Below are 14,573 nucleotides of genomic sequence, written 5' to 3'. Positions count from 1 at the left end.
ATGCAGCCAACACGAGGTGAAGTTTATTACACACAAGTGTCTCTGAACACATCGAAGCTTCGTTGTGTTAAAACAGCAAAATGTTTTAAATGCAGCTCATTTTTGTTTTAATGCTTTTTCCAAGTATGATTTATCCCTCAAAGGACTCGATAAACACGAATCCACGAAGAGCTTGCTAAAATGTAGCATGCAAATTAGCTTCAGAAATAAATGCATGAAAATGGGAGATAAACGGTGGGACCGGGAATATTTACAAGAACATGTGAGGTTTATTAAACACACACACACAAAAGGCAAAAGAACAATAAATACAAGGAAGTCTTTTCTATAAAACACCACAGAGATAAAGAGGTTAACTACTTCTTTTTTTTTTTTTTAAAACCTTTTTAAAACCTGAAACAATTTTATGAACCGATAAATATCACGCCCTCTCTTGAACATGAAGTGTTCACCTTGGCAACGACCAGAAAAACATCTAAGAAAATAGTGAGAAAACGGAGGAGGAGGAGAGGAGGAGGAGAGGAAGAGGACAAGGAATCTTTTTCTGGAGGATGGAGAGAGAGAGAGAGCAAGAAAAAAAAAAACACCAAACTGGTGCGATCCAGTCTGAGGCTCCTGCCGTTGCCCCCGGATACGGATGGAGAAAAAGTAAGTGGGAGCTTCAGCTGGCTGGTTTCCATAGTGATGAGGATACAGGACAAGTGAAGGGGTACAGATGAAGAGGAGACTATGAGGGGAAGAAAGGAGCTCATCGAGGGGGAGAAGAAGCAGATTCAACAGAGAGGCGTCGCCGTCGAGGAGGTGAAGGGAGGGAGGCGACGCGCTCAAAGAGAGGGGAACATTGGAGGGACATCAAGCTCAGACATGGACCCCCAAGACTTGCCACTGGAGACTGCCACCTTCAGGGGCACCTGGGAATCACACAGATGAAAAGGAAGGGCGTTGGCTGGTTTTTTTTTTTTTTTAAATACATTTTTCTTCAACATGCACCAAACACCACAAAACAACAGCAAACAAACAACAATATGCTCCTTTTTATCAAAACATGGCAACCCGTGTCCTAAATCTCAAACCTTCATAAGGTTTAAAAAGAACGGCCAAATTTTTATCTTCTAATATATCAGTAATTTATTCACGTCAGACTTTTTCACTAAAGGCAAAAAGCTGAAGACTTAACAAGATGTAGTGTTTACATGCGTAGTGTGATGAGTATAAAAATGACGAATGAGTCCTGCATTTGCCTTTCTCTGATTGACTTCCAGAAGTCGGACACCGATTTACCGTTCAAGTGCAGTAGGTGCTGTTATCATATTGCTTAAAAATTCTTGAAAGACTGCAAACAGTACGTTCGCATGCAGTTGTATCAAGGAAGTGCAGGGAGAGAGCAGCCAAATTAAAAACAGAAGGGGTCGTCTGGTACAAATTTCCTTCATTAAAATATTTTTTCAAGGCCTCTGAAGCATCTGACATTTTTGTAAATTTGAGCTTGTTTATTGTGGAACATGTTTATTCTGTTTGGGCTTTCAAAGGGTGATTTGATTCAGAATAGCAGGACCCAGTGTGTTAGTTCAGTCTGTTTGCAGTAACCTGCTTACTGACTGCTTTAAGCCACAGTCCACTAGCAAGAAAATCTACAGTTTCCCATCAATCCTGCACTCCACATGACATGTGACAAGACCATACCGCCATCTGAGTTCAATTACACTTCTTTTACTCACTTTCAGATGGACTCCCAGATGATCAATGTGCTGTAGCGACTCCATGCTACTTCTTACCAGAGCTGCACAAACAAAATCTGTATTTATTTTTGAACAATAAAAAATAATGGTGCATAGCAATTATATGTTAAAGCTTAGGAAACAAGATTTTAATTCACTTAAAAAAATCTTTATTCAAATCTCAGAGTGATCCAAACACTACACTGTTTAAAACACCAACTTTACACATTTCAGGTATTTTCAGTGTTTTATCTACTGTCCCCGCTGTGACATGGCTCCTGTGTACAATACATTAGTGCAGAGAGACGGCCCCGGAGACTGAGGCACAGACAATTGGCTGAAACATATAAAGTGAAACTAATTTAAGAAACAGTTTTGCTTAAAGAAATAAAAGCGTGCTGAAGCTATTGGACTGACTTTTATTTAAGTAAAATTTGACCTGGACCTTTTTTTTAATTGTCAATAACTGATAAAATGATTTTTTTTTTACCTGCAAACTGTTGCACCTGGGAGTCCTCCACTTCATACAGAAGCTCATCATGGAGCTGAGCCATAAGCCTACACACACACACACACACACACACACACACACACACACACACACACACACATAGAGAGTAAACACCACTGTTGCTATTAAAGCTACTAAAAATAAAGAATGAGGCATCTGACTGTTTCAGCAGACTCCTCCGTTTACTTCGCACACTGCTCTGTAATTTTGTTATATATTGGCTTTTGCTTCAACTTTGTTTACTCCAGCTGATTGTTTGGCATCATTACCAGCATTAATCCAGGATCATGCCTCATCTCTACAAATGTAGCTGGCTGGTAAACCACAGCAAGTCGTTTGTGTGTTTTGGTAAGACAAGCTCTGTCAGATCTCCTGCATAAATATGGAACATGAGCAAGTTCTGATTGTGTAGATTTAGAAAGACGTGCGGTATGGAGAGCCAACACGCATTTGCGTATTTTGTCTCGTCAAAGGAGAGAGGAGATTTTGGTAGTCTGTGCATCTTTGGTGAGCAGTGCCGTGTTTAGAGGTGGTACCTGGCAGACAGCGAGCTGGAGGAGGAGACCAGGTTAAAGATTCTGATCATGGCCATCTTACAGAGATCCGCAGCAGAACCTGTACATACAAATAAAAACACATACACAACAAACAAGAGGCAAACCCTCCAGGTCAGAGAAGTAGTTTGAAAGCCTACTTCACTGAGGTGAAATATAAAGAGAAGCTGAGAAAAGCACACACAAAGAGTGCTATCAGTCTTCCTACCCTGGACCACAAAGTTGACAGCTTGCCTCTCAGCTTGCATGCGGATGGCCCAGTCTGGGGAGTTGATATTGGGGAGGTTCCGTCTGCGACCCATAATGGACAGCACATAACCTAAAAGAATTGAAAAAATGAATATTTAAATGGAATAATTAATAATGATTTTTCTAAGAATAGTACATTACTTGCTCTGGTTTCCTTGGAAGATATAGTATTTTTTTTAATACCAAAGATCTGATGATCTGGAGGTGTGTGTTAACACAATGGACATCCCAGCAAATTCACCCCAAGGTCAGAGCATGGAGTGCTCAGAGAGACTGAAAACTCCCAAGAGCTAGATGCAAAACTCTACAGGCCTCAGTCACCAAGTTAAAAATCTAATGACAGAAAAACGAACAAGCATGGTGCCAGCTGCCAGGAGTCATGTGAAGTAAATGTATTTATTCATAGGCTCATTTAAAAACAATAAGCGTTGATCAAAGTGCTGTACAGATAAAAGATTAATATGAATAAGAATTGTATTTGCTCCTTGTGGATAAATTCAGTTGTTTTTGTTTGAGGATAAAACATCATAATACCAAGTTAAAAAAAAACACATCAACTACAAAACACAGGTTTAAATGCCAAATAGTAAAAATTAATTTTCAAATGGGTTTTGACGATGGGTTGGTGAGGTCCCAATTTGAAAGGGTGGATGTTCAGTTTAGGTGTAGCTACAAAAAGCCTCTCTCTAAAATGAACACAGCACAAGACGCCTGGAACAATGACACGAACACACAATGATGCAAAGACCACATTTGGAGAAAAGCTCAGCATATGAGCACAAACACCACCGGCTGTCAGCACGGTGGTGGAGGGTGATGAATGATGTGAGAGACCATCAAGTCACAGAGAAAAAGATGAATTCAAGTTATTGCTGCTACAGGTGGGTTTTTTGGGGTTTTTTTACACACTAGAAAAATGTTACCTCAGTATAATCATTCAAATGACAGAGGAAAAAACAGACATAGCTACCCTGGCCTGGGGTTGCCTTTACTTGGTATCCACAGTGTGAAATCATAAATGTAACATTCCCTTTGTGTAGCAGCGTTGTACTGACAACGGTTAATGCAGCCAAACCAAACTATATTTTTTGTTTATTTCATGTTTATTTTATTCCTTGTAAAATCACAGAGACTTCATAGTTCACAAGTCAACTGTGTCAGCTGTATTGAAGCTGCAGATGTGTTATGCTAGCAGCGGCTAACAACACAACCTAAAGCTTTGAGCCTCAAAGAGAGAGCTGCAGAGATGAGGAGCAGTCTGAACTGATAAATTCACTTCTTTCTAAATCCACACACAATTTTTATCTCCCACGTTTTCAAACTTACAGCCATCAGCTCCAACTAATACTGACTTAAGAGGCATCACTTTAGGCAAATGATCAAAATCTGAGCAGCTCCCGCTGGAGAAACAGAAGGCTTTTTACAGCCCAAGATCTACAAACAGATGGATGCAAGCAGACCTGCAGACGAAGAAAAATGCTAAAAATGGTGGAGTTTTAAAGCGTGCTGTACACTCGATGACCTGTCAAGAAGCAGATTATCATTCAAAGCTAAAAAACCCTTTGAGTCTTCAAACCCCCCCAGTAACAAAAGCTGTTTTAACAACTATACTGAACGATTCATTTACAACCACGTTTATACAGCTATAAATTTACATAGAATAGAATGCCTTTATTGTCACTATACAGTTGTACAATGAGATACAGAGCATCTCCTACTCAGTGTAAACATGCAGTTCTGTAGCACTATATACATATGGACCAGTAGATTAACAAGGGAAAGGATAGTATATATATATATATATATGATATATATATGTATATATCTAGATCTCTATATAAGATATATCTGATATATATAATAAGATATATAGAATATATATATATATATATAGTATATATAGATATATATATCTATATATATAGATATCTATAATATATATAGTAAGTACTATATATAGATATACATAGATATAGAGATATAATATACATAGATATATATATAAGATATAGTATATAGATATATATATAATATCTATATATAAAATAATCTATAATATATATATTAAGTATTATATTCTATGTATATATATCATATAATAGTATATATATATAATCTCTATATAGCTATATATCATTTAGATATATAGAGTATATACATATATATATAAGAATATATTATGTATATATAAAATGTACAAATATACAAGCCGTTTTTTAAAAAAAAAGTCATATGTAATAATAGTGTTGTGTATATACAGTTGAGTTATTGCACATAGAATTGGTATTGCACAGTGGTGGTCCATAGAGGAAGTGCGAAGAAAAAAAATTGGGGGGGGGGGCTGTGTTATCGGTGCATGTGTGAGTTTGGGGAAGAAACTGTTTTTGAGTCTGTGGGTTTTTGTGTTGATGCACCTGAAGCAGGCTGAACATGTTGAAGCCAGGGTGGGAGCTGTCCTTGATAATGTTTGCTGCTCTGCTGAGGCAGCGGGAGGAATACATGTCCATCAGGGAGGGGAGAGGGCAGCCGATGATCTTTTGTGCTGTCTTGACCACACTCTGAAGCCTCACTCTATCCGCCTTGGTGCAGCTGCCGTACCATACCGTGATGCAGTAGGTTAGCAGGCTCTCAATGGACAATGTACTTCCTGAGGACTCTCAGGAAGTGCAGCCGCTGTTGGGCCTTCTTGATGACTGTTGAGATGTTTCCTGTCCAGGAGATGTCAGCAGAGATGAGGACACCAAGGAACCGGAAGGTGTGGACCCTCTCCACACACTCCCCGTTGATGTAGAGGGGGGCCAAGTCAGTGCTGTGTCTCCTGAAGTCAACAATGAGCTCTTTGGTTTTCTTAGTGTTCAGTGCCAGGTTGTTTTCTGAACACCATGCTGCCAGCTTCAGGACTTCCTCTCTGTAGTCTGCCTCGTCTCCCTTCGAGATGAGTCCGACTACCGTGGTGTCATCAGCAAACTTGATGATGAGAGTGTTGTTGTGGGTCGAACTGCATTCGTGGGTGTAGAGAGAATACAGGAGGGGGCTCAGCACACAGCCCTGTGGGGAGCCGGTGCTCAGTGTGCGAGTGGAGGAGAGATGAGGGCCGAGTCTTACAGTCTGGGGCCGGTTTGTGATCATGATCAAACCTGCACCGTTTCATCCATTTATGAGAAATACTCTAGTCTAAAATAATCTAAGGTCAGTAATTATGGTTAATTATGGTTAATTATGGTTAGTTATGGTCAGTAATTAAGTGTTAAAAAAAACAAACTGTACAAAGAAAATTAGATTTATTGAGAAAATGATCTTTGTTTCAAAACTAGAAACAAAAACCCCTAAACTTTAAAACATAGTGTTTTATTTTAGTATTACAGTATGATAATGTCATTTTAACACCATTATTATAAATTCACTGACCACTTTATTAAACAACAGCTTACTCCCTTAAATATCCAATCAGCCAATCACATAGCAGCAAATAATTTCGTTTAGGCATGCAAACATTCATGACTTTGAATGTGGCATGATCGTTGGTACCAGATACGCTCGTCTGAGTATTTCAGAAACTGCTGATTGACTTATTTTACCCACACAACCATCTCTGGTGTTGACAGAGAATGGTCTGAAAAACAGAAAATGGCCAGTGTGCTTTGAGATGATAGGAAGGTAAGAGAAACTCTAATAAACACTCTTTACAGGTCAGGTATCCAGAAGATCATGTCTGAACACATATAACTGCCACAGCAGCAGAAGACCACACCAGTTACCCCTCCTGTCCTGTTAAAACAGGCTACAATTCACACCAGCTCACCAAAACTGGACAACATGCTGCAACATTCAGACGGTGGGATCAGAATTTAGCATAAACAACACGAAAGCATGGATCCACCCAGGCTTAAATTACTTCAGCCTGTTGGGATATTTTCTTGGCATATCTTTGAGTCCCTTAGTACCAACTGATCATGATTTAAATACCACAACCTACCTGAATATTGTTGCTGACCATGTCCATAGTTACAAACAAACCCTAACATCAAAGCATCGAATGTAAAAAACAAACATCCATAAAAAACAATTTCCATTAGTGTGGCTACACCAATCTCTGCCATCTACCATTTATTAGCTATATTAAAACATATTTCAGGCTTTAAATATCTACAGTTAGACAATGAGAATTTTATTTATATAGCAAATTTCATTAGATGCAAATTCAACTCAACTTACAAGCTTGTGTAAAACAAGTTACCAATGTTGAGCACCTGTGTAAAACCTCTGCAGGTTTAGGATGCCTTAAGGCAATAAAACCCCAGCAAAATATAAAAAAAACAAAGAAAACAAAACAAAACAAAAAACACCAGTGATTTTGTGTGAAAAGCCATTTGTTGATAGAGCATTACAGGTGATTATGGTAACAGCAGGCTTACAAAGACACACGCAAACGGCCATCCGCACAAAAACACCGACATCCAAACGAGTCGCACCGTAAAGAAAAGAGAAACACACACATTCCTAGAAAAGTGACACGAACACACAAAGGGCAGCAAGAATGTGCACTGATGTGATACGTACATAATACACATTATCATATGCAGGTATGCAACGCACACACGTGCGGCCACACTCACACACAGTGGGCCAGAACATTCCACTAACAGGACAATGGAGCAGGCTGTACAGCCAAATCCCTCTGATATCCCTTACTATGAGCTAATCCAGCTAGGACATGAAACCTGAATGACCCTCTTCCCTGAACGCACACACACAATCCCGCACACAAGCATAAATGCGCTGGAAACAAGTGCTCTACAGATAGCAACAAACATTAACACTCTGCTCATTGTGAACTGACCCGTGACACATGCATGTGACCTTTATCCCCAGGTATGGTGGTGAATCATACTGGAATGTGTTTGTTTTCATTCCCAACAGGCTGTGTTTTTCCACTGAGAGTGACACAGGCCAGTGTTTTTCAAGTTCAGCCTGTTATTGTGGTCAGCCTTTTGGAAGTGTTACGGCAACATCACAGAAATCCACGGCTGGGTAACCACGCTGTAGTATAATTAACATCTGGTAAATATATGCTGTGTTATTTCATAATTCATCACCATCCTCCTAATCAAATTAATATTTATAACAAAGACATAAAAAATGAGTTATAAGAGCCCATTCAGCATCAACATTATAGTCAACAAAGGCTGCGCTTCCATGCACCATAACAATGCTTAAACTAAAACTGTTTGACAGCTGGTGAGTTTCTGCCATTCAAACACAAACCCACGCAGTCCTAATGAAGCAGACTAGTTAAGGGTTAATGAACAACACTTACAGTGTTTTTTTATTTTTTATTTGTTACTTTAATTGTTGCCTTTTGTTGCCAGCAAACAGCTGCTCTTTAACAAACCCAACATTTACAATGCAACATGGTGTTTTAATTTGTTGTTTTTTTCCTGCACAGAGGAGTATGTGGACCTCCCCTAAGAGCTTTTACCAAGAGACAAAGCATGACCAGGAGTGTACCTAGTTTTAATTTTTTTTCTCAAATCGGGTTACAATCATTCAGTTATTACAATCTTTGCAGATTGATTGTGCTTAAGAAGGTAATCACCCCCCTAAAGACCCATTATGAGTAAAAAACAGCTTGAGATACATTTCTGGGTAACAGATCAACTGAAGTCCAATATTTACTGTTTTAGCTTAGCCAGTTATTGGTCATTACCAACACCTAAAGAAGCATTTTTTTCTAGCTGATAAGATTTTATTTTTGTACCCGGACTCTTGCCTTCAGCTGGGACAGGCTCCAGCTCCACTCCGACCCTGATAAGCAGAAGAAAATGGATCTACTGATGGATGAGCTTTCAATTATGTTTACCTGGTAATTGCTAAGCACGGGTGTCTGCACGTGAAAGCTGTTAAGGTAGATAATGTTTAAAGTTAACTTGAGGAGTAGTTTAGTTTAGACGTTCCAAATACATCAATAAAAACGCAAAACTCATAATCCAAAAGTAACACTAAGTCCATGAAAACACAAGTAACAAAACAAACTACAAAGAAAATCAGACACATGATGATATAACAGCCACCAAAGGAATGACAGGATTATTTATACACACACTGCTTGAGGATTGAACACAGGAGGGTAACGAGTAACAGCTTAACCAAATCTAAATAACTACACAGAAGAAGTAAAACTCAGAACAACAAATGGGAGATAAAACACGAAATGGACAACAACTGAAACAAGGTAATGTAGAAACATGAGTGAACCAACAGATGAAGAAACACAGAAAGATGAGACAAAATTGTAAAAAAAAAAAAAAAAAAGACAGCAAACAAAAGGAGCCCTGTGGAAACTAAACACATAACAATCTCCATAAACACCAACTAGAAACTCGACTGTAAGAAGAAAATAAAACTCAAAACCTAAAGCAATCAAGAAAAAACGGAGAACACAGGCTCACGGTAGGGCTGTTCGATTTAACGATATATATTGGATGATGATATAAAAATGTCTCATTTTACGCTATCGTTTGTTTCGTGGTGGTCGAAAAATAAAACTGGTTACGTCAATATTTTTTCAATCGTTTGATGGTCACATGCAGTGGCTATATTAATTTCTTAAAGTTCTCTCTTTCTCTTATATTTTATATAACCACACTACCGACAGACAAGCGCCTGTTTTTATGCGTTGTCGTTAGCAACAACGACGGTAACAGCATCGCGTGTCCGCTTGTTTATGTTCCACGTAAACCTTTCACAATAAAGCTCAAGATCCTGTTGAGACTTTTCAAAATAAACTGAATCACGTGAAAGAGCAGATTATTTACGGATGAGAAGTAAAAAAGAGCCGCCAGGTGCTAAAAAATAAACATTAGACTCAAACATTAGAACAGGCTTTCCCCCGCAGCATGCCGTGTAATAAATACTCACAAAGAAAACGGCGGCATTTACAACTTATGTCTAAAAATGTATAGTTTCATGCATCTGTTAAACCACTGGACTCCAGCTACATGACGCGCAGCTGGAAACACTTCCCGCAAGTCGAGCTGCCCGAGATTCACAGAATTTACAGAAAATGTTACATTTTTGTGATTTATATCGTTATCGGGACGATAGAATTCTTATATCGGGATATGAGATTTTGGTCATATCGCACAGCCCTAGCTCACGGTGAAAAAAGACACAGAACATTTGATTCTAAACAAAATTCAAGACATTGAAAGGTTAAAACTCTGGGACCACGACAAAGACAGCTACACAAAAGTAAGTTATAAATCATGTAAGACAAAGTGGGAAAACCTCTGTAGGCTCGATTACTCCATGTGACCAGTCAAACTGTTATGTGATCAACTGTTGGTATAAAAACACAGCCTATAACAGCTTTACTCATATATAAAACGACTCTGAATAACTCTGAATATGAATCTGATTTTTATTTCAGTTTAGGTATGAAAAATATTGTAATATTTACTGACAACAGAAAAGATTTTATTGGTACTGATTGTGGTGATGTTGCCTAATGTACTGAAACGTTTTCAGCTTAATCTTAAGGTCTGATCATGTAAAATAATTAATCCCTGAAAGGTTTTCAGGGATTAATTATTTTATCACCACAGCACAAATCTTTCTCAGTCATTTCAGACCCCTGTAGGTTCTTATCTATATCAGATATTATTATCATGTTGCAACCATCTAGCGAGAGGCTAAAATGACCTTTTTTACCATTTGTGCACCTATAACACCTTATAAAAGCAGCGTATCATTATTATTTCATGGCAATAACATTTCAGTTATATCCACAAAAGGTGATGTTTTGACATAGCAATGATATAATGATATATTATGATGTCCTTAGGTTTCCCTGCAATTATCTTGCAATGGATTAAAACAACCTGTTTTTGACCTAAATTGTCAAAAGCGTCTTTGAGCAGGCTTGAACTGTTCACACTATACTGTAGCATCAACATCTACTAATTATAAAAAATTGGTAACATTTGTGAAATACATCCACCATAAACTGAAAATCTCAAAATATTGGTGAAGTAGTATTTCAGGATTAAACTTATCTGTGAGTTACGTAGTTACTGAACAAAAGCTGTGTGCACAGCTGAGAGTTGCAGCCATTTGAGACTACATGTGCAGAGCATGAAATGTGAAATGAGCAGTGAAACGACAGCCTCCTTTTATTTTATTCATGACAAGTATTTCACAGTTCTACTGTCTGCAAAAGTCTGCAGGAGAACTGCACGCACCTGTGCATGAACAACAGGACATCGCAACAGGACGTCTTCATGAGAGTGTTTTCATATCCTTGCATAGCTAGTCCTCCCTATGTCAGTGTAGCCTTAAGAAGGCTTCGCTGTTTTTTGTGATCTCTGTGATTCCCCACTGTTTAAAAGAAAAACAAAACACAACTTCCACCTGCTTTCATCTTTTCATCTCAGGAATAATCTGAAGAATTTCAATAAAAAGCGCACGATGTGAGGAACAACAGCAGAGGCTTACCCACAAAGAGTGTCAAACAGAGTGTCAACCATTATGAGAAATGCAGCTGTGACTGAATCATTTTTGTGGTTTGGCATAAACAATCAAAACAACCCTGTTTTTTCTTCATCTCTGCCTTGTTCCTTCTTGGCTGATGCCCTCATTTACTTCCACACAGCTCCTCCTTTTCTTGCCCCTCTGCAATTACGCCGACACCGTGATGCTGACCTCACCTTCGTATTGCCCTTTCCAATACATTTTCAGCAAATATGACAGCAGATGAGGTTGCTCTGTTCACCTCATCTCTGCTCAGTCAACATCCTTCTGAGCAAAACATCGTAGTGTCAGATCAGCTGTGCAGAGCAGGCGAGAGGCTACAGCACATATTAATCCCTGCTCCCTGAGTCACAGCACAGCAGCTAAAACAGCCAGGGACTCTGGTGTAATACAGTATGCTGCCGCTGCTAGCATTGATTCAAGAAGGCTGTTTTATCGATCAGCTAACCTGCTGCTGTGGAATGAGGGAGGGGAAGAAAAGGGAAAGATGAAACATAAAGACGGTAGCGTGGATCAAAAGCGCGAGGTTGAAGAGAGAAAGGAACGAAAGAGACAGACTGATGGACAGGATGAGAGAGGGACACACAGACAAAGAGTGTGGGGCGAATAACTTCTAGAGCCGTCCCTGATGGGAGCATCACCATGGTGATGGGCTGAATTAAAGCCCCTGTTTGGCACATCATCGCTCTGCCCCTGAGAACGAGGAGGCTTCCACTGCGATCTCTGCACGGCAGTCTGAAAGAATGAGTCCATTACGGTGCTTCGATCGGCGCCCGTATTGCAGAAGAAAGGGGAAGTGATGAGCAGGTAGTGGGCTGTGTCACCAGTGCTGAGGGTGATGGAGCACCTGTCTGTGTGTAACGGCGTGTCGGTGTTTGTGAAGAAAAAAAAAAAAAGGTGTGCGCCGCTGCAGCTGGCGTGAAACACATCCACTGGTCTGACCTAATTTTTGATGTCTGCTACAAAATGAGGTTATTTTTCAACATTTATTAGACCAGATAAATGCTGTTTTTCTGCGCGGCCACAGCCTGACAAAGAATCTGAAGCTGACATAGTGACACAGCTGAATGTTTCTCACTGATGTCGGCTAATTTATCTGGTTTACTCTGTAATTAGCTAGTGTTTTTCTTAGCGAGGGGAAAGTCAATATAGCACACATAAGATAAAGTTAAGAAGGGATTAGATCCTTGGCCGGAGGGCGAGATTAGCTCAAACAGCAGTCAGTGAGTGTCAGAGGGTCTGTTCTGAAGCATCCCGCCCCCTGTTCACGCTTGGCTCGTGCACTATGTGCAATCAGGGTTAAAGTGCAGACTTTACACTATTTTGTGTGCGTGTGTTCAAGTCTCAAGTGTGCTGCGCTGGAAGTTCGGTCAGAATATAAATAAAGGGTCTCGTCCTAACCATCAGACCCTCCAGCCCCTCCCCTCTTATCCACCCCGTCCCCTTCAAGTATTGACCCAGGGCAGTTCGTCTTCTTCCTGCCAATGCAAGCACATCTCCAGCCCATCCAGCACATCTCTTCATCTCCAGCCAAACACACACAAATCCACAGAGGGTGTGGATGCTTAAGAAACTTAAAGTCTGCTATGCATGTCAAAAGTGCAGGCCTAATCGGACTGACACACACAAACGCAAACAAACCAACAAACACTTTTAATTTTTTCTTTTACTCTTGATATATTTCTACTGAGTTCTGTGAAGTAGCTTCTTTGCTTTCAGGAATACATATTCGTTAACCTTGAGGCAAGCTTATTATTAGATACAACACGACTATGAATGGACACAGACCTTGTTTGTGGCTCTGCTGGATGGTTCTCTGGATGAAGCCCTGGACGTCTCTGTAGGTCTGGAGGAAGCGATCTTGGAATTGGCTGGCCTGCTCACTGCTAACCCCCAAGATACCCGACAGACGCTCGCGGCCTACACGTGATAAGACGTATCAGGGAGGAGGAAACAAACAGTTCAGTCAGAAAACTGCGATCTATGAAATTATTGATTTATTACAGCAGCAGGAGAGCAGAAGTTACAGTTTGGCGTCTAGGCTGCGAGCTCATCACTGCCCACAAACATAACACATATCAAACTGGCGAGTGATGAATAAAATATCCCCCCCGGAGCATGCAGGAAGGCAGCAATGCAGGGCAGCAGTGGCGCTGACATGCCAGTGGAGAGATGGGATATTTGAGAGGATGTGTTTAGTCTACGATGTCAGGAGACTCGGGTGTGTTAGGGTGTATGATGCAGTGTGCATTTCTCAAATGTTTTGAATTGGGCATGATGTAAAATACATGCATGTATAATCTGAGTAATGTCTGATAAATGCAGCGATTAGCTTTGTGACATTATTCGCTTTCCTTGGATTTCCTCTCACATGCAAATTACTTGGAAGATGTATTCTCTGCAAGGAGAGTTTAACAGGTGGTGCTGATCACATTCACCTCAGTGGAGATAATTATAATTATTAGAATTCCTGACCAAAGATGGTGGCGACAGATAGGTGAGGCCTGAGGCCAAGAAGTTGAGAGGAGCTAAGTGAACAGAGGACAGACTGGACCAGAGGGCAGGAGAAAGGCAAAGGAAAAAAGTAGAGCAAACTGAGGAGTGGGAGGATGAAAAGGACAAGATAAAAGATCACTGGGAGACTTAGAGGTGAGTATTTGTGTGTCGAGATGAAGACTAGAACACAAAAACCTAGTGTGGATGTGTTTGCTCAGGAGGTGTTAAAGGTGTGAAGCCTGTAGCATGAGCACAAGAGCAGGGCCCGAGCAGAGGAGTGTAGAGGGTTTGCTAATGGGCAACACAGTTACTATGTGTGTTTTTCAGTGATGGTGACAGTGATTAAAGCAGGGACTCAACATCACAACAATCATGTAACAGAAAACACACAGCCCTATTGTGTTGGATGTGTAGGATGTCTGACCTTCACAGACAAACATCAACTGTGATTGCAGCTTGACTATTGAAATGAGAAATATTTCTTAAAATCTGGATTCCTTGAAATAAATTTGAAAA

General features: G+C 40.0%; 1 protein-coding gene across 1 annotated transcript in view; it reads right to left on the bottom strand.

Annotated features, from left to right (window-relative positions):
- Positions 1 to 249: 249 nt before the first annotated feature.
- Positions 250 to 14,573, bottom strand: part of poln (polymerase (DNA directed) nu) — a 72,476-nt gene continuing 58,152 nt past the window's right edge. Inside the window, exons 21-26 of the mRNA XM_040045002.1 lie at positions 13,350 to 13,481; positions 2,992 to 3,102; positions 2,766 to 2,844; positions 2,209 to 2,276; positions 1,719 to 1,780; positions 250 to 911 (exon numbers count right to left, since the gene is read on the bottom strand). Coding sequence (XP_039900936.1) covers positions 825 to 911; positions 1,719 to 1,780; positions 2,209 to 2,276; positions 2,766 to 2,844; positions 2,992 to 3,102; positions 13,350 to 13,481 — 539 coding nt within the window. The 3' untranslated portion in view covers positions 250 to 824. The remainder of the gene's footprint in view (positions 912 to 1,718; positions 1,781 to 2,208; positions 2,277 to 2,765; positions 2,845 to 2,991; positions 3,103 to 13,349; positions 13,482 to 14,573) is intronic.

This window comes from Simochromis diagramma, unplaced genomic scaffold, assembly GCF_900408965.1.
Source record: "Simochromis diagramma unplaced genomic scaffold, fSimDia1.1 OVJJ01000590.1, whole genome shotgun sequence".
NCBI lineage: Eukaryota > Metazoa > Chordata > Actinopteri > Cichliformes > Cichlidae > Simochromis > Simochromis diagramma.
The sequence above is the reverse complement of the archived record's forward strand: the minus strand, read 5'-3'. Positions and strand labels throughout refer to the sequence as shown.